The 23,537-nt window shown below is 36.6% G+C and overlaps 1 protein-coding gene and 1 pseudogene across 5 annotated transcripts in view; both read left to right on the top strand.

The window, feature by feature from the left end:
- CEP350 (centrosomal protein 350) overlaps positions 1-23,218 on the top strand; it is a 142,700-nt gene extending 119,482 nt beyond the window's left edge. For all 5 annotated transcript variants that reach the window (XM_072648498.1, XM_072648495.1, XM_072648496.1 and 2 more), the window contains 8 exons: positions 2,566-2,726; positions 9,875-10,011; positions 10,491-10,573; positions 11,784-13,858; positions 14,906-15,316; positions 15,409-15,555; positions 20,150-20,272; positions 23,021-23,218. In XM_072648498.1, coding sequence (XP_072504599.1) covers positions 2,566-2,726; positions 9,875-10,011; positions 10,491-10,573; positions 11,784-13,858; positions 14,906-15,316; positions 15,409-15,555; positions 20,150-20,272; positions 23,021-23,185 — 3,302 coding nt within the window. In that variant the 3' untranslated portion in view covers positions 23,186-23,218. The remainder of the gene's footprint in view (positions 1-2,565; positions 2,727-9,874; positions 10,012-10,490; positions 10,574-11,783; positions 13,859-14,905; positions 15,317-15,408; positions 15,556-20,149; positions 20,273-23,020) is intronic.
- On the top strand, positions 4,204-5,975 carry LOC140529681 (cytoplasmic dynein 1 light intermediate chain 1 pseudogene; annotated as a pseudogene).
- Positions 23,219-23,537: the final 319 nt, after the last annotated feature.

The following is a 23,537-nucleotide window of genomic DNA, read 5'->3' as shown; positions in this document are numbered from 1 at the left end:
TCAAGTTATCTTTTCCAGCAAAATTGCTTTGATTTTTCTCCTATCAGTTTTCAGTGAAGGTCATTGGGTGAATTATCCCTTTTTATTTTAAGTAAAGGATCAGAAGGCTTCAGAGTGAATAAATGCAATAAACTTCCCTAAAGCAGATAATTCTTATAAATCTATAGAAAATCATAAAGTTATATACAATGACATAATTTCCACTTATCTATACATACTCAGTAGTGATACTGCTGTGATTTGTCAGGGAATATTATATTTTTCATTTTCATTTGGCCTTAGTCTGACCCTGATAATACTCAAGGTTGTTTTTTTTTTTCATTTTTCAACATTTTTGTTTGTTTTTAATATTTTTTCAAACCTGTCTTTTTAAAAGCAGTTTTAAAAAGTTATTTCTCACATTACATACCTCTTAAGATTGAACCTTTTCCTATGTCAAAGAAAAGCTTAAATTAAGCCAAGTATCTGATAGTGACTGCATCTGACAGTGTAGAAACAATATTATGCCCTACTAGTTCTTGACCTCTCTGGTCAGAGGAAAGTGTTGTTGTTTATCTTTATGTGTTGACAGTACAATATAAGCCAACATCGTTTTCTTGTATTGTACTTATTATATTTCTTGTAGATCTTAAGCTTTTTACCGACCTCAGATGATTTGAAAATAATAACATAATCACATTTTGTCTCAGAAGATTACTGTTGATAGGATTTTTTTGCCTGATATATTCACTTCCTGGTGAACCTTTAATTAAATCAGGGTTCTCCTTCATAGCATCATAAAAGTAACTTTTCAACTTTCAGGTACTTGGTAGTTTGACTGAAAAGCAAAACATATAATTTAGTTTAAAAATCATTAATATTGATTAAATTTTAGAAAGGTTAGTTTTTAGCTTATGCCACACAGATTTCTCCTTCATAGTATAAGTAGACTAGAATCATCAGCTACTAACTAGTCTTTTAGTATAAGTCTGACTTTAAATAAAGACTTAGAATTGTGAACTCTCAGAGTCTTGTTTAGAATGCAGAAATACATGGAAATAAAATTCATTTGCCCTTATTTTCCATTAAATGGAATGGTTCTTACCCTGTGAATGTATAGACCTCTGAGAAGCTTCAGTGTTGCGTAATAGGGTACCTCTAAATTAACAAATAAACATACTATTACCTAACTAAATGTCTCTACTATTTTTAAATGTTACATAGATACTATTGTAATTAATAAAACATAAATTCATTTTAAAATGTACTAAATTCATAGTAGTCTTTTGCTATTTTGAATTTTCTCAAGTGAATACTAAAATAGTACAACTATTGTCATGTGTGAGTAACTCTAAATTTTTTGATGTGAAGAAGACTTTTCACTAAAAAAAAGTTTGCTTTGAAACAAACTTTAATGGGAAGCTGGGTGGCACTATGAATAGAATGCCAGGCCTGGAGTCAGGAAAATCTGAGTTCAAATCCAGCTTCAGATGTTGACTAGCTGTGTGACCATGGGCAAGTCACTTAATTTCTGTTTGCCTTTATTTCTTCATTTGTAAAATGGGGATAATAATGGTGCTTACCTCCCAAAGTTGTGTAAGAATCAAATGAGGTGACAGTAAAGCACAGTATAAATGTTAGAGAGAGAGAGGTCAGTCATAACACCTCCATAATAGATGGCATTTGTAGAAGATTCTCTTTATCTTCATGTCATCTTCATGGAGTTAGATAAAGACAACATTTCCTTAACATTTTAGTGATTTGCAAATTAATAAATACTGAAATCTACTGAGTTTTGCCAAGAGTTTCTGGGTGCTTACATAAATGAATGTAACATGCCCTGTATCAACCTGCAGGTCATTGGAGTTGTGACTAAAACTTGGGCTTCGTCATTCTATATTAAAACCTTGTTTGAATCAGGCCGAGTCTTTCTGTCTCTAAAGAGAAAATATATGTAACTCCATTTGAAGAAATGCTACAATTAGTTCTGTGATATTCAGCAGTGCTAAAATTAATTCTGGAATGCTAGATACAGTCTTCTTATTCACAAGTTAAGATTTTTAGTGCACAAATATATCTTCTGATTTGTATTTAAAATTGTCTTCTGTTGTCTGGCTGAAGTGTCTCCTTACATGACTAGGATGTTACTCTTCTACTGTTAGTGAAACTGTGACTTGGTCCAGCCATTCTGGAAAGTAATTTGGACTTTTACCCTCAAGTCACTAAACTGTTTATACTTTTTGATCTGCAGTTTCAAATGACAGAAATGAAACCTGAAAATATGGAAACGAATAAACAGACCAGTGAAAAAGAAAGGATACATATAGCCTGTAGTATTTTTTTTATTCCTTAATTTGTGAAAATTTTATTATATTTAAACGAGGTTCTCTTTTGAATTATTTTGTAATTAAGATTAAACATGAAGCTTATTGTGGTTTTGTAAATGTATTTGATTATACTGGTTTAGGAAAATTTTTTTGTAGTTAAAATTTTACAATAAAGGTTTTTTTAAGAAAAATCCAATGTAGATCATAACAAATTGCTTTACCTATATATTTTAAATTGCTTTAATTTTATCTCTTTCAGAACCTACTTCTGACCAGAGTGACATTGAAGGTAGAATCCGAGCTCTAAAAGATGAGCTTCGGAAGAGAAAATCAGTTGTTGATCAGCTGAAAAAGGAACAGAAAAAAAGGCAGAAAGAAAGGCTGAAAGCCCAGGAGGCCAGTCTAATCAAACAGTTAGAGGTTAGAAAATGGATGGGAGAAGGGTAATATACTACTGAGACTTAATGCATATATATGAAATCCATAAAATGCCTTTTATATTAACAAAGTGATAGTTGATTAGAAATTTTCCATTACTAATTGGTACTGAGAAAATCTAAGCTTTTACATAAAAGATTAAACTTGAATGATTTTTTAAAAATAAGCGACAGTGATTATTTTGTAGTGCCAGACAAGGTACCTTAACGAGTTAAGCAACAATATGCTTATCCAATTGAACAATGTAAAGCACTGTTTAAAAAAAACAACAAACTGGGGAATTGTGAGTTTGATGCCACAAAGCTCCTTAGTACCTACTGGTCAGACATTTGACCACTCCTATCATGGTTTCATATTGTTTTTCAATACATCTTAGTACTTTATCCAAAGTTATTATCATGATCACCATCGTCATTACTGACAATAATGTTTACTAGTAAAATGCTCACTGGGTATATATCTTTGATAAATTTCACTGTCCTGTTATAAAGTACCTAATAACAAAGATGGGCATTAAAGAATTACAGGAGACAGAGTGTGTAAATTAATTGGTTCTACCCTCACGCCAATAGTAAAACTAGAAGCTGTTTCTATGAAAGAATCACCACCTTACTAAAATGAGTTTTTGCTATGGAAACTTATTCCTTAGATTTGTCAGTAATAGGAATGTTTTAGTAAATAGGGTATCTTTTTAGAGCCAATCCCAGGACATCTTGGAAAGAGAGTTGGCTTTGAAGCTTAGGAAGACCTAGATTGTATTTCTGATATTCACTGGCTATATAATGCTGGCAGGCTATGTAACCTCTCAATGTTCCATGCAACTCTTTAAAACTATAAATTGAAGAAAATATGCTGACTTGCATTGGTAAAGGAAATTTCCTAATGTAGGAATTACCAGCAATCACAAGTCTAGTGCCTTATCCCTTTCAGTATATATGCAAGGTTGAGCAACTTTGATCTAAATGTCCAATTACAAGGAGGCAGAAGGCTAAGGATCATGTCATCACTCTTATGTAATTTTCAGTGATGATGTGTAAGGTATATATAAACTGGCTATTAAGAAATTTTATGACTGTTTAGATAAGACTAAATATCTCCACCATTAGCAGAGAAAAGGTTTGAAGTAGATCACCAATTTTTTTTAAAAGATTTGAGGGCCTACCCACTTAATAATTCTAGAATTTAGTCATTTTTAAACATTTGTAGATCTCCCATAATTTATAATATAGCAAAGTAGAATAAACAAAAATATCTTGATTACCCAGAAAGAGTTCCCATTTTTGAGACTTTTAGTTTATTATATTATTCTGGAAAAGTAAAATAGTATAAGAGAATTTTTGCTACTCCATTCTATTGGGCTGTATACATGGGAAAAACACTACATTTCCGATTATAGTACATTTTACCTCATTTGCTTTCTATTTTTATCTACATAGAAGGCATCCTAAAATCACATTGCATGACATTCTAAATAACTTTAGATTCAATTCAGCAAACATGTATTAAGTATTTATTGGTATGTGTGGGGACTCTGGTAAGTAGGAGGACAAATAAAAAATTTAAGGAGTCCCAACCAAGATGGTGACCGTGGGGAGAGCTGGCTCCTTCAGCTCCTTGCTGCTTGCCCTGGCCAATGGCTTTGTCCCACCCAGCTGCACAAGGTTGAGGATGGGCAGAACCTCTTGTCCTACATCCTCAGCGAGGTCTCCACCCGCTCCAAGCTCCCTTCGAGCAAGAACGTGTTGCTGCTGGGTGAAGATGGAGCTGGAAAAACAAGCTTGATAGGGAGAATCTAGAGAAGAATGAAGGAGTGCAAGAAGGGGAGAGTGGCAGAGTATTTGTACTTGAGCGTTCATGATGAGGACAGAGATGGTCAAATAAGATGTAACATGTGGATCTTAGATGGAGACTTGTCTCATAAAGGGCTCCTTAAATTTGCAATGGAAGCCAACTCTCTGAGAGGCACTTTAGTTATTCTGGTCGTTGACATGTCAGAGCCTTGGAATGCTTTGGATTCTTTACAGAAATGGGCAGATGTTGTGAGAGAACATATTGATCATCTAAAAATTGCTCCTGAGAAAATGAAAGAAATTGTTTAGAGATTTCCAAGAATGTGTAGAGCCTGGAGAAGATTTCCCAGCATCTCCACAGAGAAGAAGCACATTACAGGAAGACAGAGATGATAGTGTCATGTTATCACTGGGCACAGACACACATATAAGTTAGGCATCCCAGTGCTCGTAGTTTGCACAAAGTGTGATGCCATTAGTGTGTTGGAAAAAGAACATGATTACAGAGATGAACGCTTGGACTTTATTCAGTCACATATCTGGAAGTTTTGTTTACAGTATGGTGCAGCACTTATTTACACTTCAGTAAAGGAAAATAAAAATATAGATTTAGTATATAAGCACATTGTTCAGAATCATATGGATTCCCTTTTAAGATTCCTGCTGTTGTGGGAAAGGATGCAGTATTTATTCCAACAGGATGGGATAATAATAAGAAAATAGGAATTTTACATGAAAATTTTCAAACTTTCAATTAAAAGCAGAAGATAGTTTTGAAGATACTATAACCAAACCACCTATCCAAAAAGGTTGTTCATGAGAAGGAAATTGTAGCAGAAGATGACCAAGTATTTCTTACGAAGGAACAGTCCTAGTTAGCAAAGCAACCATCAACGGCAGCTGGAAAGCTGATGTATTCCTCTCCATGAGTTCCTGGGGGTTCCCCTCAAACACCTAATAGATCAGTGTCATCCAGTGTGACCAGCATGTCATTCATCCCTGCTGGGTCAAAAAAAATTGATCCAGATATGAAAACTGGAGCTACAAGTGAAGGTATCCTTCCTAACTCTTGCAATAATTTGCTTAGTAAAAAAACAGGCTTTCCTGGGGGCCCTGGTGTTGGTAGCAGCAGCCCTGGAGGTGGTGGTGGTGGCAGCGGGAGCAATTACCACCGTTGGCAAAAAAGTCAGGCCAGAAACCTGTCTTGACAGATGTTTAGGCAGAATCGGACAGAATTTCACGAAAACCTGATATGGTTTCTCTTTCAACACCAGTGTCTCCTACAGGTGAAGCATCTCGAAGATACCAAATAAAGCCATTTATTCAGTTTTCTGAGATAATGTAAAAAAAAAAATTGACGTGATTTCCCTCTGTGATGTAGACTAAGACTTTGATGAAGATATGTATAGATGGCATGTTTATCAAATTTGAATAACTGAAAATGGGAAGATTAGTTAATCTTAGTTATGTGATGGAATTGGAATTCAGTTGAGGCAGACTTGATAAGATGAAATTTACTCATAAATTTCCAAAAGTCACTTTCACAAGTATAGGATCAGTGTAAAATGCAGGGTCAGTATGAATCAGTAGTGTGATGTGGTTGCCAAAAAAGGAAAAGTATCTTAGAGTAAATTAATAACAATGTAGTTAGTATGAAGAATGGAAGAACACTCTGCCTTCCACTTTGATCAGACTACATGTGGGCATTGTGTACAAGTTTAGTGTCCATGTTTTAGGAAGTTAACAAGCTGAGCATGTTCTGAAGAGTGTCAACAGACTAAAAACATACACACTGCATGATGCCTTAAATAACTTGATTCAGTTCAGCAAACCTGTTGCTGTAAAGTCATCAGTTGATGAACTAGTGCCTGAAAAAGACAACTTGAAGAGTGGCTCATATATTTGATAGGATGTCATATGGAAGGGAAATTAGACTTGTTTCCCTTAGTCCACCAGGGCAGAACAAGGAACCATGCAACTATTTTGGCTTGATGTAAGGCAGAAAGCCCCGATAATTATTAAAGATGTTCAAAAGTGAAATGGGCTGCCTCAGGGAGAGGTACATTCTTCATTCCTTGGAGATCTACAGGCAGAGGTTGGGTGACTACAGAATATTCTTAACTGAGGTATGATTGTAACCTGATGACTCTGAGAACCTATGATTCTATGTGATACACAAATGAGAATGTAAAAAAATACCTACGTGCCTTAAATGTTGCAGAGTGGTAGTTTAGGCTTGGGAGAAAGGTCATTATCAGTTGGAAGATCAAGGGAGGCTTCATGGGAAAATGATATTTGGGAACTTTAGGAACTTCCTTTAGGAAGGAGTTCATCCACTAAAAGAATTTCCAGAGAGAACACCATGAGTAAAGGCAAAGACAGAAAACTATAGAAGCACAGAAACGTATGGAAGGTGACAAATAGTTTGACTGGAGCTTAGAAGAGAAGCCAATCATTAGATGAGGCTGAAAAGGTTCAGTTAGTACCAGTTTGTAAAAGTTGTGTTAAAGCAATGTCATGATTAGATAAGTGCTTAAGGAAATTTAATCTCCTATTGATGTGAAGGATGGATTGGAGGAAGGAAATACTAGAGGTAGGAAGACCTAGTGCATCAGTCCAAGATGATGATGAGAACCTGTACATGATAGAGTGACAGGAGGAATAGAGAAGGAGGCACAAGGGCAAGGGTTACTGTGGAAATAGATAATCATTAGACTGTGAGCCCCTTAAAAGCAGGAACTGTCTTTTTACAAATTCTTTTTTTTTTATTCCCAGCACTTAGCACAGTGCCATATTAGGCACTTAATAAATGTTTATTGATTGATTAATAACTGAGAGAAGATGAGAGACTAAAAATTGAGAGAGAGGTTAGGGCAGAATAAGGAGGTTTGAGAATCATTAGCTCAGAGAGAATTGAAACCATAGGAGCTGATGAGATCACCAAATGGAACAGTTCAGAAGGAGAAGAAAAAAGAAGAGGAGGGCCCAGGACAGAGACCTGTGTGACACCCAAGGGTAGGGGGCATACCCTGGATGAAGACCCAGCAGAGATAAAGTAAAGGAACATTCAGGTCAGAGAACCAGGAAAGAGCAGTGTCCCAAAAACGTAGAGAAGAGATTAGCAAGAAAAGGATGATCAACAATGTGTCAAGGCTAAAGAGAAGTCAAGAAGAATGAGGACTGAGAAAAAAACCATTAGATTTGGCAATCACAAGACCATGGGAAGAATTTTGGTTGAATGCTGAGTTCAAAAACCAGACGACAACAAATTGATAAGAGAGTGAAAGGAAAAGAAGTGGAGTCATCCATTGTAGACAACATTCTCAGGGAGTTTATCCAAAAAAGGGAGGAGGGATAAAAGGCAAAAGTTAGTAGAGATGAAGTGAGAATGGGAGAGACATGGGCACAAGTGTAGGCAGTAGGGAAGCATCCAGTAGACAGAGAATGTTTGGAAATTAGTGAGAATAAGGGATGATAGAGGAGGCAATCTGCTGGAGAAAACCAGATGGCAGGCGATCACTTGTGCAGAAGTGCAGTGTACCAGAAACAGCAATTTGGCAAGGAGAAGGGCCAATCTTTCATGTAAAATAAGGTGGAGGACGAGATACTGGTAGAAAATATTTGAGGGGTATAAGATGAGGCAGGTAAAAGAGGAAACTCTTTAAACAGACTTTTTTTAGTGAAATAAGAGACAAGCTTCTCAGCTGAGAAGGGGAAGAGGAGCACTGGGAGATTTGAGGAGGGATGAAAAGTCACTCTGGTGAATGGGATAGTGAATCAGTTGGTAGAAGGATTGCTTTGCTGCATCGAAGGCCCACTTGAGATTATATAATATAAATTTGTAGTAGAGGCAGGCAGTCTGGTTTTGTGATTTTTCTCCAGTGTCATTTAGCAACGTGAGTAAGAGTGAAGGTTGAATGTTGGGAATAATCCAAGGCAGGGTTTTTGACAGAGCAAGAGCAATGAGGGATTCGAGAGAAGAGGGCAGTGTAGAGTTGAAATGGTTCACCAAGAGGTACATTCATAAATAATAAACATCATAGATGATGGGGGTTGGGGGGAAACATTTTCAAATATGCCCAAGACAATAGAGGTCAGACCCTCCAACACAAGTTTCTTTAATGCTCTTTATGGCAGAATACTAGTTTGAGCAAGTATAGTTTTTGATAGAAAGTCTACTTGACAGCCTTTCAGATACCTTCTTTCAGTAAGCATGTATACTGAGAACCTGTTATGTACCAACTACTGTGTTAGATTCTGGGATTGCAAAGTCAAAAACAAATATTTCTTGCCCTCAAGGAACTTATATTCTATTGAAGGAAAACAACAAATAAAAAATATATTCGAAATCATTTCTGGGAACAGAGAGTTGCAACTGGAGAATCAGGTTGGGCCTCATGTAGGAATTGACACTCGAGCTGAGCCTTGAAGAAAACAAGGGATTCTAAGAGGCAGAAATGAGGCGAGAAAGCATCCTGATGTGCAGCAGTACCCTGATTGAAGATAAATAGCAACTTGGGTAGTTTGGTTGGAGTGTAGCTTGTAAAGGTTAATGTGCAAGAATAGTACCCAGCATATAGATAGTACACATTTGATACATGTTTGTTGAGTGAATGATTTGATTGATAAGAAGCCTGGAAAAATAGGCCACATGTAGATCCTGAAGTGTTTTAAATGACAAACAGGCACGATTGCATTCCAAAACTTGTGACAAGTTTAGGACACAGAATCCGTCCTAGATAGGGTTTTAGAGCAAGGGCCTGAACCAATCCCAAAGGATCTATAAGTACCTCAGGATTGCCCTATAATATTTTTTAAAACATCAGCTGGTGTCTATCAGGAAGAAATTGAAGATTAGATAAAAGTATAGACCAGGGGTCATGTAACTTCATAAAAACCTTCTAGTGTACCATATTTTTCACCTATAGCATAACCATGTCCATTCTTATACTGGGTAGATGATAATATTTGCCTACAAATAACATTTGTAATTCTCACAGAGATAAAATTAAGGCTTGGGGCATTAAACTCATTGGTAGTTTTTTTCTAGAATTTACCAGAGTAGGTTTACAAATTTAAATATTAAAAACAGCATTAGATCACACCATAAAGATAAAACAGATGAACAGCCCTTTTCCAAGAATGTTCCCAATGCTTGAATATGAATTTATTGCTTTAATGTTGGGAATAATCCAAGCCTGGGTTTTGGCAGGGCAAGATACAAATAAAGAAAGAAAAAAAAATGATTTAAACTGGTAGTGATTAAAGTTCTTGATTACTAGTCTTCTGAAAAGTCTTAATTCTGAATACTAATTTCAGCTTTAATTTCTCAAAACATAGTCTTATGATGAATTTATCAAGAAAACAGAGGCAGAATTAAGTCGGGACCTGGAGACATCACCAACAGCTAAACCTCAAATTAAAACTCCCTCCTCAGCTACTGAGAGGCCCAAGATCAAGCCGCCACCACTTCACAGGTTGGGCTTTTTTGATCATTTATTTTCTGCATTGTCCAGTCTCATAATGGAATATACTAAGTTTGGTATGAAGGGTTTGAAACAAATGGGAAAATATTGGTAGACACACTGCAATATTAGGTTATTTTACAGTTTTTACTAAAAACAAATATACCTCTCAGATTTTGTTAGAAGTTGTTTTTGTCTGCCTGAGCCAACCCCAACCCCAGAAACTTTATAATATGCAGTGTATTTAAGTGTGCCATAAAACTGAGCATGGGAAGAATTTATGTCCATCCTGCATATTTATAACAAAGATCAGAACTTACTGAGGTGCTGAGTTGGAGTTGGGCCTCCAGGTGAGTTGCTCATAGAGTTCTTTAGAAGTTGAATCCCACCCTTTGTGGGGACTCCTAAGCCTTCCACTTTTCTGTTTGATTAGATATGCTGCCATCACAGAGCTCTGTGCTTCTCTTCATTTATTAACTTTTCTGCCTCAGGCCTGAAGCAGCGAAGAACTGGAAATCACTGACTGAGTCAGAACGGTCCAGAGGATCCCTAGAGTCTATTGCTGAACATCTTGGTATGTAACATGAGACAGAATGATGTTGAAGGATTTGTGCGGAACACAAAAAAGGCTACATCTGCTCGATTTTATTCTATAATGAATACCTTAGCAACAGTAGATGGCTATTTTACAGTCTGCTCTATAAAATTCTTTTTCATTTGTGAAGTGAATTTTTAATTTATAGCATTCATGTGAAGCTATTTTCATTTGTCCCATTTGATGAGAAAAACTGAGGTATGGAAAAGGTTATATGGCAAAATAATGATAAAGTATACATTTAACACAGAGCTGTCAAGCCCAGAGAGCCACATTTTCTTTATTCATTGAAAAAATGACCAGCTGAGATCATAATTTTTCCTGTTCTTTATATTCTGATATTTGTAAAATCAGAATTTTTATGTTGTAAGCCTCTCCTTCCCTCCCCAAAAGTTGAAAAATCATATTTGGGTTTCATCTTTTTAGAGAGCTTTAAGATCACCAAAGAAACATACTCATTTTAGAGCATTTGAAATAATAGTAATTACTAACATTTATGTAGTACCTATACCATGTGCCAGGCATTATGCTAAGTACTTTAAAATTATTATCTCATTTGAACCTTATGACAACTCTGGAAGGTAGGTGCTATTATTATCATCCCCATTTTACTGATGAGGAAGTTGAGACAAACAGAGGTGAATTGACTTGCTTCAAGGTCACACAGTTAGTAAGTGTCTGAGGCTACATTTGAATTCATGTGTTCATAACTCCAAGCCCAGCATTATATCCACTGTGCCACCTAGCTGCCAGGTAACTGTAGATGTTCACGTTAAATTCCATCTCTTCCTCTATCCCTAACTTCTACCTTCCTGTGTAAGACTTGAAAATAAGAATAATTTATGGCATATTCATTGTACAGTTTTGCTTTTGACCAGTCTGACTAAATTGTAAACAGAAAATGGTCTCTACCAGTATATACCTATTTTTCTTTCTTTTTATGATGGCACATGAAAGATTCTTCCAAATTTGTTTTAATTCTTGTTTGATATCCTTTATTAAAAGACAAAAACAAAAAGCCTCTTCTGGCTTTTTGAAGTTTTCATTAGCTATTGTTTCCAAAGTTTTCATTTTTCTTCTTCATTTTAATTGCCTTGGCTACAAATATTATTTGTACATGGCTAGCACATAGCTGAAAGATTGTGTTGTGATAACTTTGATGGTATGCTTTCTTTATTATGTCTTTCAGATGCTTCGCTCTCAAGTTCTGAAAAATCTTTATTTGAGAGATCTTTGTCTACACCTGCCAAGAGACCTGCTGACTTGGATATTCGTGTAGAACAGCCTCCAAACCCATCTCCAAACCTCAAAATATCAAGGAGAGCCAGAGCAGAATCTGGGGATTATCTGGAAAATGTGCCTTTAGTATCTCCTTTCAAAGATCTAAGCCATGACAGAATCTCCAGTGTATTGGATATTAAATTGGAAGAAGAGTATAGTCATAAATCTGAGATCCAGGAAGAGGTGGTGGAATATGCAAAATCAGAAGAGAGTGAGATTGAAGATACTTATTCTAAACTCTCTGAAAAATCTTGTGTCTTGTTGAAACTCGACCTGGAACAGGGAGATTCACCTGAGATTCTCTCAAAGAAAGGTCTTTCTAATTTAGACTCTAAAAAGGCCCCAGAAGATTCACACAGCCCAGTAGCCATAGAAAAACTTCAGAAAAAAGAGGACATGATAAAAGAGGCACAAAAGAACAGAGATGATGTGGAAAAAAATCTGAGTGCAAAATCAGAACAAGCCTTCTACAGACAAAAGATTGCAGAGGAACAAGACTTAGAGTTTTCAGAGCAACGTTCTGCTCTTAGAGAGATGTCCTACTCAAATGACTTTGAGGCATCATCTCCCAAGAAAGAAACTTCAGTTGAAGAAACACCTGCTGAATTGTACAAAGATGACTTTGAATTGTCACCTGTGTTATCTTCCAGAGGAGACTCTCCGTCACAGAGAGAAAAATTGCCACTGACAAAGAACTCAAGAAGTAAAGCCACCAGCTTTGGTAGCGATGATGAAATCAGTGAATGCCTTAGTGAGAAGAGTCTGTCCATTTCTGGAAGTGCCCATTCTGGAAGACTGTTAGAACTTAGATCCCCAACAGAACTTATGAAAAGTAAGGAACGGAGTGATGTGGAGAATGAACCTGGCATCACTGAAGCACCGTCACGGACTTCTGTTTCTACTGCTGAAGCTGACGAGCTGCCGAATTTCCATCTTGGTGACAGAGTCCTTATCAGCAATGTTCAGCCTGGCACTCTTCGATTCAAAGGCTTGACAGAGTTTGCTAAAGGATTTTGGGCTGGAGTAGAACTAGACAAGCCTGAAGGAAATAACAGTGGAACTTATGATGGAATTACATACTTTAAGTGTAAAGAGAAACATGGGATTTTTGCTCCCCCTCAGAAAATCTCTCACATTCCAGAAGATTTTGGTAATTTTGTAGATGAAAATGAAGATGCTTTCTCTAATGAACAAGATAATCAACATCAGAAACAAGAACAGAAAGACAGAGAGGCACCTGAGTCTAATAGGGAAAGAGATTCAGTTGAATATTTCCAGGAGAAATCTCCAGTTAGCATGCCCATGGAGGAAACCTCAGTGGAAAGAAGCAGTAAGGCTGAGTCCATTTGTAAAGTAGACCACACACAGGAGATTTCTGTGGCTGCTGAATCGGTTGCTCAAGAGCAGTTGTTAGGAGATTCCATAGTTTGTTCCTTAAAAGATGAGAATGACATTTCCCTTTTTGTTTCTGGTGCCATAGAAAAAGTTATTCCTTTTGTATTGGAAGATACTTTAGATATTGTCCTTTCTGAAGAATTGAGAAAGCAGCAAGAATATTGGACAAAAGAATTGCCTGAAGAGAAAGAGAGTTTACCTTCACAAGTTTTGGGAAAGCCTTCAACCCCACTCCTGGACCTTCTAACTAAAGAAAAAAATCAATTAGAAGCTCAGTTGAGGTCATCACTTAGTGAGGAAGAAAAATCAAAAAAATTGGAAACTGTCAGCTTACTGACAGATAGCTTGCTAAAAACCTTTGTGAAGGATACAGTTGATCAGTTGCAACAAATTAAGAAGGTTAAGAATGAGAAAATCCAGCTTAGCAACCAGGAGCTCCATGATGATGACCCAGAAAAAGTGTTTTCCAGAGTCCCATCTAATCATCATGAGGAGCAGTCACCTAGTCATCTGCCGGGTTTGTTTTTCAAGGCTGAAGCAGATGATGAAAGAGAAGACATCTCCTCCCCAGATATGTGCCCCAGACCGGTGAGTATTTCTCACGTAAGAAAAATACTGCCAGTGAGTTACCATAGCATGAAAGCTCACCAGTGTAAATTGTGTACATACAAGCCCTAAGAGTTTTTCTCCCTTAAGTATGTTCCCTGTTAGGTAACTAATGAATTATCTATACTGAATCTATCTTAGAAAGTTAGAGGAGAGTCTTGTTTTCTCAGTTACTCCATTGAAGTCATGATATTTACAAGTAAACAGAATCACTGTTTTTGAGGACTTTGTAGCTTCTCTCTCTCTCTCTAACTGTCCTCTGTTACATCACAAGGAGTTATTTTAGAGATGTCACAAACAAATGGCAATCTTGTAAGGATTATAGTATTCATTAAAAACTGCTAAGTTGACTACCTCGCATACTGTTCCCAGCTTAGGTGTCCAAATAGATCACTGTGCAAGCTTATTCTGTATTGCCTTACTACTGGTTCTGAACTTTATTGTTGAAGAGACGCCTGAGAGCTATTTGTCTGACTAGCTACTCAGTCATGGTTTCTGTGCAGAGACTGCCAGTTAGGATGAACAAATCAGAAAATGTATGTAAAGCGCTTTGTAAATCTTAAAGCGCTACATAAATGTCAGCTTTCATTATGATGATGAGTCTGGTTAAATGGATATATGTCCACTATGACATACATCAGGACCATCAATTATTCAGGTTGTTCTTGGACAATTGAACAAAAGTAATGCTTTTTAGTGACCTGAGCCAGATTCACACCAGAGGTGAGAAAATCTACATCCTGTTTCCAGATTTACAACACATAAGATTTATGATGTAAAAACCCTAACCAGTAATTTAAAAAAAAAAAAATCAAGTCATAAGACATGTAAGCAGAATTGTTTGTAAGTGGAATGTTTAAAGGAGCTAGTTTATATTAATAGCCACTATTCTGTTTTTCTTGTTTGGTAACAGATATAGAGAGAATAATGTAGAGAAATAATTGAATGTACAAATAAACTGTTGCTTTTTTCCTTAAATATTTCTACCAGTGGTTTTGAGATTGCTAAATGGTGTTTTATCTTCTGTAGGGGAGCCCTGTGTTTGGTGCCAGTGGGCAGGAAGAACTTGCTAAGAGGCTTGCAGAGCTTGAAATCAGTCGGGAATTCCTGAGTGCATTAGGAGATGACCAAGACTGGTTTGATGAAGACTTTGGCTTGAGTTCCTCCCACCAGGTCCAACAAAGGAAGGTAGAAGAACCAATTGTGCCACCAATGGCAGAGTCAAAAAAAGTACTACCTCCAAAACCATGTGAGACATTATTGGCTGTTCCACACACTGCAGAAGAGGTAGAAGCACTAGTCCATGCTTCAGCTGAGGAACTTTGGAAATGGAAAGAGATGGGCCATGATCTTCAAAGCATCAGCATTCCCACAAAGCTGCTAGGCAGTGTTTGTAGGGGTCAAGATATGGATAGCACCAGTAAAAGGGTCTACAAGCAGGTACGTTTTTTTAGGACTCTTCTAATTTGGGAAGATCTCATATTGGTCAAATTTTGGATTCTTAATTTTGCTATTTTTCCCCCTTTGTCAAGGCGGTCTTTGATTTGACAAAAGAGATTTTTGGAGAAATATTTGCTGAAGATCCCAATCTGAATCAGCCTATCTGGATGAAACCATGTAGGATAAACTCAAGTTATTTCCGAAGAGTAAAAAATCCAAATGACCTTGATGAAATCAAGGTAGGAAAAAAAATTGTAAAATGTTCCCTTCTAACTTTTTACGAAACAGTGAAGGGGTGTATTTGAAAAGCAACTTTGAGCCGTTTTTAAAAAACCAAAATGTTATTTTTAACTATCATGTTACCTACATTCACATTCCATGCAATTACGAAAAGTTGGGGAATTTAAAGAAAGTTTAGCAAGTACTATAGCATATAAAAATTTTAAGATTTATTTATAGTGATTTTAGAATACTGAGTAGCCTTTCCAACAATCTCTTAGGCTATAAGTTAAGAAAAAGTGCCCACCTGGTTTGAGTAGATGGAATTTCTTCATAAACTATTTCCCTCTCCATTTCCTCTCATCTACTGTTTCTACCCTTTCTAAAGAGATATGCAGCCTCTTTACAAGAGGCATTCCTAACGTATTTTTGTGTCATGGACACCTTTGGTAGTCTGATAGTCTAGTGAAACCTTTTATCATAAAATCATTATCAGAATAATGTTTTTAATTGCATAAAATAAAATAGGATTACAAAAGAAGCAGTTTTATGGAAATAAAGTTATCAAAAAGATTAAACAACAAAAAAGTTCACAGATCCCAAGTTAAGAATCCATGGTTTAAAACATAAATTTTGGACATAACATATCTGAGACCTGTCTTTGAAAAATTTTCAGTGGACTTATCTTTGCATCCATATTAGTTTGTAGACATAAATCTTAGCTATAGTTGTCCCATAAGATTTCTAATTTTGGGAGGACCAAATTGTTGACATTATCTTCACATAAAAGAGTTAAACATTTAAAAAAACAAACAAACCCTGTAATGCTTTAATCATAGGTGATACCACCTTCGAGTCCTCTGTAAAGCTAACAGTTTCCACAATGAAAAGGACCTCAGTAAACCAGCCTATAGGATTTTTTTAAATTAAATTAAATTAAATATATGTAAAGCTTTTTTAGACCTTAAAGTAATATTATTATTATTATTATCATCTTTCCTTTGGACCTCAAAAGGAGAAAAAAGCTCCTAATGAGGAACTTCCCTTTTCCATTGGACACAGGAGACCTTTCCACATCACGGAGTTATCTGGGAACATGGTTAAGTGACTTGTCCAGGATCATATACCATTTTGCATCAAGCAGGACTCTGAGAATGGCTTTCTATACTTTTTACCATGCTGCCCCTATAGTAATAGGAATGCACTAATAACCTCTTTTTTTTTTTTCATTTTTAACACAGTTTATAACAGATAAAACAATTCAGACTTTTGGTCAGGTGATACTTCTTTTTAAAGCATTTACAATATGGACCACAAAAGAGTTTTTTAAAAAATGTTAACCAACTGAGACACAAATAATATTTATGTTGCTAACTTCACAAGCTCTTGACCTAATTGTCTCCACAGTATTACTAAGAATTAAAGGACCCTAACTTACTGTTGTTGGTCTAAAGTCCTATGCCTAATAGCTTAATTTTAGACTTAACCTCAGATGTTCCCCTACCAATAATCTATAATTGAATAGATCTGGTATTAAGCTTAAAAACCTTTTGACTACAGGAAATTGCCACCAAGTGTAGGGACATTGCAGGGATACAGTATCTCCCCAGTTTCATGTCAATTCCAGGCAGGATTAGATTGTCCACTTGCATTTAGTCAGGCTTAAAGTCTGCCAGGTGTCAGTAGGGAAATTGAGTCAGGAGAATCCTACCTCAGCCCAGGCTGAGCAGCCGCTCTCCCACCCTTCCCATGAGATCACCTTTTGCAGTTCATACCAGCACCTCACAGGCTTACTGGCATCATGGATTGGAGGCTCAGACCACCTTTCTTGCTATCCATACCTGGAGTTAGAAGAACAGTCACTTAATAGTCCCATAGCATCTAAAAATGGCAAGTTCCAATAACCAGGTTTCAAATATGATTATAATTTCACTTTGGCTAAGGAGCATCTTTTGAGGCAAGTCTTAAGTGGCTTACATGTCTTTCTGTACATGTTCTAGTTCCTGATTAAATAGCAATCATAAAATCAAATTTACCATTAAAACCTTAACTTTTCCATCAGTGCCAAATTTTACCCGAGGTTGCCTTCCTCTAGGAAATTTAGACTAAAATTCTTTTCCCCAAACTAAAGATGTCATTGATTTATTCTCAGTAATTAATTCAGTCAATTGTTTTAATACTAATTGCTTTTACCTCACTTTGTAACATGTCCAATTTTTCTCCCCATCACTCCCTTTCCCCTGCTTCCTAATACCTTGCATTCTGATTATTCCTTCCCTCAATGTACCCTCCCTTCTATCATACCCCGCCCCTCTCCTATCCCCATCTTCTCTCTTTTCTTGTAGGGCAAGATAAATTTCTATACCCCATTCCCTGTATTTCTTATTTCCTGATTATATGCAATAAAAATTCTCAACATTCATTGCTAATACTTTGAAATCCAACTTCTCTCCCAGCCCCACTCCCTCTACAACCCCACTGAGAAGGCAAGCTATTCACTACAGACTAAATATGTGTCATTTTGCAAAAAACTTCCATAATAATCATGTTGTGTAATACTAATTATATTGCCCTCTGTCCTACTCTAGCCCCCTTTATTTTTCCCCCCACAGTTGACCTTGTCCCTTCTTGAAAGTGTTTATTTCTAGTGACTCCCTTCTTCCATTTGCCCTCCCTTCTATCATTCCCCTCACCCCACTTGTCACCTCCTCCCCTACTTTCCTGTAGAATGATATAAGTTTTCATACCAATTTTAGTGAGCATGTTATTCCCTCCTTCAGCCACATATGGGGAGAGTAGCTTCATTTTTCCCCTCTCCCCTTCTCCCTTTTCTCCTCCATTGAACAAGATTTTTCTTATCTCTTTTATGAGTTATAACCTGCCCTGTTCCATTTCTCCCTTTCTCTTTCTGGTATTTTCCTCCCTCACCCCTTAATTTTTGTTTTGTTTTTTTGTGTGTAGATGTCATCTCTTCTAATTCAACACATCCTGTACTCTTTATGTGTGTGTGTGGGGGGGGGGTACAATCTCTCCATCTACCCAAATACTAAGAAAAGATTCAAGAGTTACAAATATTTTCTTTCCATGTAGTAATGTAAACAGTTCAGCTTTAGAGAGTCTTTTATGATTTTTCTTTCCTATTTTACCTTTTCATGCTTCTCTTCATTCTTATCTTGGGAAGTCAAATTTTCTATACAGATCTGGTCTTTTCCTCAGTATGAATGATTGAAAGTCCTCTATATCATTGAATGACCCTCTATTCCCTTGAAGTATTATACTCAGATTTGCTGGGTAGGTGATTCTTGGTTTCAATCCCAGTTCCTTTGACCTCTGAAATATCCCATTCCAAGACCTTTGATCCCTTAATGTTGAAGCTGCCAGATCCTGTGTTATCCTGATTGTATTTCCATGGTACTCAAATTGTTTCTTTCTAGAGACTTTCAGTATTTTCTCCTTGATCTGAAATTTGGCCACAATATTCCTAGGAGTTTCTCTGTTCGGGTCTCTTTCAGGAGGTGATTGGTGGATTCTTTCAATATTTTATTTTGCCCTCTAGTTCTAGAATATCAGGGCAGTTTTCCTTGATAATTTCTTGGAAGAATGTCTATGCTCTTTTTTTGATCATGGCTTTTAGGTAGTCCCGTAATTTTTAAATTCTTTCTCCTGGATCTATTTTTCAGGTCAGTTGTTTTTCCAGTGAGACACTAATAATTTTTTATTGCCTATTTGAGAAGTTTTGCCAGTTCAACAAATTTATAGAATATTATTAGAGATCTGGAAAACCATAAAATTTTTACAGTAATACCCCTTGATTTGAATCCCCTCAACCTGTGAGAGCTACTCTTATTGCTGAAAATCATTACCTGGTTGAGGGATCTAGTCTACAATGAAAGATGCAAAAGACAAGAATGAAATAGAAGAGCCCTGCTAGCACCATTTTTTTTCAGCTAATAAAAGTCTTCCTTCCTTCCTTCCTTCCTTCCTTCCTTCCTTCCTTCCTTCCTTCCTTCCTTCCTTCCCTTCTCCCTCCCTTCCTTCCCAGAACTTCATTACTTTTAGTACTGAAATGCTTTTTTTTTTTTTTAATATGGAGAAACATTTTTCTTAGGAAAGTGACAATAGTTCTTAGTAACCACAATTATACTTTTTTTTGATCCAAGCAAAAGTCTTGGATTTGTCTTTTACATTATCCCTGTCCCCAAATTTTTTGTGATTTAATGGCAGATTATAAGATTCGTCTTTTGGTTCACTTTCAGAAATTGTTTAGGTGGGAGGTTGTGCCAGCTTGAAATTACAAAAATCACAGAAAGGACAATTTAAATAGTTCCCATTATTACAAATGGCTGTTAAAATCAGTACTGTTCATTATTATTCTGTTAGAAGTATGGTAATTATCAATATGTGCATATATAAAAATATAAATTAACTAAATGAGTATCTTAATTTGAATACCTTTCTCAGAATCAGTAAGTGAAATCATAAGTTAAAGGCTTTTCTAATCTCATATTAGACAGAACGTAGTATTTACCTAGTAATTATACACCTAAATTTCAGTTCCATCATTGCTATAATGTTTCTCCTTCACCCATTTCTCCTGTTTCCTTCTTTCCCCAGAAATTTATAGCGACTGAAGTACTCAAGCTGTTCAGCCTTAAAAAGGAACCAAATCACAAAACAGATTGGCAGAAAATGATGAAATTTGGACGGAAGAAGAGAGATCGAGTTGATCACATCCTGGTCAGTGACTAAAGCTAAACAATGTTTGATTTTGATAAACGTTGTCCAAGTTCACGAACTTTTCACCTGGGCTAATAACATTGGTCCTAAGTGATTGACTGGTTTAACTAAAATATTGAATCTTGTATTTATTGTATTTCTAGCTTCTTATTTTTGAGACCATTTTCATTTATACTAATCATGTATATGTAACTTTTTTTCAGCTAAACTAATTATCCCATTGGTGTAAGGAATTCTCATTGAGGAAACTTCCTCCAACATTACAAATCAGCACCTGCTCCACAGCTTATATATACTTAGAGAGTTTCTTTATGGCACTGAGGGATAAGTAAATTGACCCATTTGTGAGTCACAAGTAGGACTTGATGCCAGGTCTTCCTGAGGCCAGAAGGCTCTGTCTACTACAGTAAAAGATTATCTATCCTAGGATTGTAAAACTAGATAATACAGTTGTTTCCAGCCTTTGTTGTGCATGTTCTGTATGCATATTCTACATTCGTTATGGTGGTATCCTTAAATTTAAAAATAATCTCTCTTGAGCTTCATTCCTTCAGTTCATTGAACAAATATTGGTTAAACATCAAACACAGTTATCCATTGGTTGGTGCAAGGCACTAAAAAAGACTGAGCTGGACTTTTCACATACACATCACTATGGCCCCTCCTTCCAAAGTCTGAAGCAAACTTTATTTTAGTTCATACTTAGGGGAGATTGACCTAGAAGTTTTTCAACTTAAATTTCTTCTGCTTTCTTTTACCTCCTAGAACATAAAAAGAAACTTTTTTGGTTTTTAGGCTATGCTTAAATTAATTGTATGTGACTGATAATGAAGAAACTGAGGCAGACAGGTTACGTGACTTGCCCCCAGGGTCACGGAGCCTAGTAAGTGTCTGAAATAGGATTTATACTGAGGTCTTCTAGCTTAAAATTCTGTGCTCTGTCCACACCACATTAATGTCTGATGGATCCTTCATATACTTTTTCCCTTTGAATATAAAAGTTTCTTTTGTACTTCCATAGAGACCTGAATCCCAGCCAGCTTTTTCTGCAATACATGTGATTAATGTTTTTCAGTAAAGTGTAAGCCAAAGTAATTTTGATTAATTAGATTAATAACAAGTACTAATGAAGCTAGGTATGCCTGTTATTGGGAAGAGGGCACTGAATTTTGGGTCCTAGTTGTGATATGTTTGATATTTACTACATGTAATCTCCTTGAGCAAATAACTTACTTTATCTGGGACAGATTTTTACTTATCTTTAAGGTAGGGGGATTGAATGAGGTACTAAGGATATTAAGTTAACCTTAATAGAGAATGTGATATTTGGACTGAGTCTTAAAAGATAGGAAGCATTTCAGCAGACAGAGATGAGATAGTGTACGTGCTGTACTTGTAGAACAACATAATCAAAGGCATAAAGGTGAAACAACAAGTACTTGGGGAAAACAGAAAGGTACCAGTTTGGCTCGAGTGTGCAGAACAGCACTCTGACCTAAGGCTGAGAAGACACAGCAGAGCCAGTTAGCGGAGCTTGCTTGGGTAAGAGGGTGGGACCTGATTCCTGTTTCATTGGGTACCAACTGCCAATTGAATAATGCATGCATTATCTGTGTTTTGGAAAGTTAATCTGGCAGCTCTGTGAAAGAAGAATTGAAAGGAGGAAGACTTGTTAAAAGACTTAGTGCAATCAATGGTGAGGGCCTGAGCTAAGGGAGAAGCAGTGGCGAGGAGGGAACAGACGGAGGATCTTCTTGACAACTGAATAAATGAGAATTGAAAAACAAAGGGAGGAAGGAATAAAAAGTGGGTAAGAAGGAATAAAATAAGTGACTAGGGAAAAAAGTACCTAACCAAAAGTCTGGAGAAAGGTTTTTTTGGTGGAGGAGAACAGTGAGTTTAGTATTTTGTTTGTTTATTTTAGGAGGTAATTGAGATTAAGTGACTTGCCCAGGGATACACAGCTATTAAGTGTCTGGGATCAGAGTTGAACTCAGGCCTTCTTGATTCCAGGGCCAGTGCTCTATCTACTGTGCCACCTAGCTGCTCTGAATTTAGTTTTTAAGTATGTTCAATTTGAGGTGACAATTGGACAGAGTAGTAGTTGGAAACATAGATCTAGAGCTTAGAAGGGGATATTGGGCAAAGGTAGAGGTTTGAAAGTCATCTTAATGGATAGTAGAGGTAGTAATTGAAGCTATGAGAATAAATGAGATTTCCAAAAGAGTGTAGGAACAGGAGACAAACTTGAGGACAGAACTTTGTGGAATGTATATATTGTAGCAAAACAAACACTGACCTGGGAGGCCAGGAGACCTTGGAGGGTGTTCTACATCAGCCACAGATTCATTCTGTGACCCTGGACAAATCTTTTAACCTTTCTGAGCCTTGATTTCCTTTTCTGCAATATTTTTGGTTATCCTTTATATACAGTAGCCTTTGAAAGTGAACCTTTATCTGGTTCATTCTCTGTTCAAGGGAGGATTACGCTTAAAACATCCCTGGTGGCATATGTTGGCTTGTGTACTGAAATTTAACATATTTCTTGGGTAACTGTGTTCCTTTGTTCACAGATTGACTTGATGCATACATAGAGAAATAGATCTTTGACTATTGTTTTGGCTATTGTTTCCCAGTTTCTGCTCTAGTTTTGATTTAATTATAAATTATAAGTTCCCAAAGAGCTGTACATCAGAACAAGTAAGAATTGTATGATGGTGATTCTTTTAAATTTTTTTTAAATCCCAGGTACAAGAGCTCCATGAGGAGGAGGCTCAGTGGGTAAACTATGATGAAGATGAACTCTGCGTAAAGATGCAGCTAGCTGATGGGATCTTTGAGACCTTAATCAGGGATACGATTGATGTTCTGAACCAGATCAATGAAAAACAGGGGAGAATGCTGCTTGTGTGACACCTTCCAAATAAACCGAAAACATTGTGACAATTTGAGTTATGGGCCTTTCTGCCTCCTGATATACACTACATCTCCATCGTAGCAAGAATGCTGCTGGCCCTTATACCTGGTTTTAAAGACAGCTGACGTGGAATCCCAGAAGCAATCTGGTACAGCTTTTGCCTTTAGATACTGTTCACTAAACATATTGGTTGTTGCACTCCTGCTGCTGACACACAGGCATGTTTCTAATCACCTCTTTTCAGCATCCCAAATGGTTTTAGATGAGGGCTGAAAAGACCAGAATTACCTCTTAGTTTAGATTAGGGTGCCAGTTCACTCAAGTCCTCAGTCAGGAGAGAGTTATAAA

Source organism: Notamacropus eugenii, chromosome 2 (assembly GCF_028372415.1).
Source record: "Notamacropus eugenii isolate mMacEug1 chromosome 2, mMacEug1.pri_v2, whole genome shotgun sequence".
NCBI lineage: Eukaryota > Metazoa > Chordata > Mammalia > Diprotodontia > Macropodidae > Notamacropus > Notamacropus eugenii.
The sequence above is the reverse complement of the archived record's forward strand: the minus strand, read 5'-3'. Positions and strand labels throughout refer to the sequence as shown.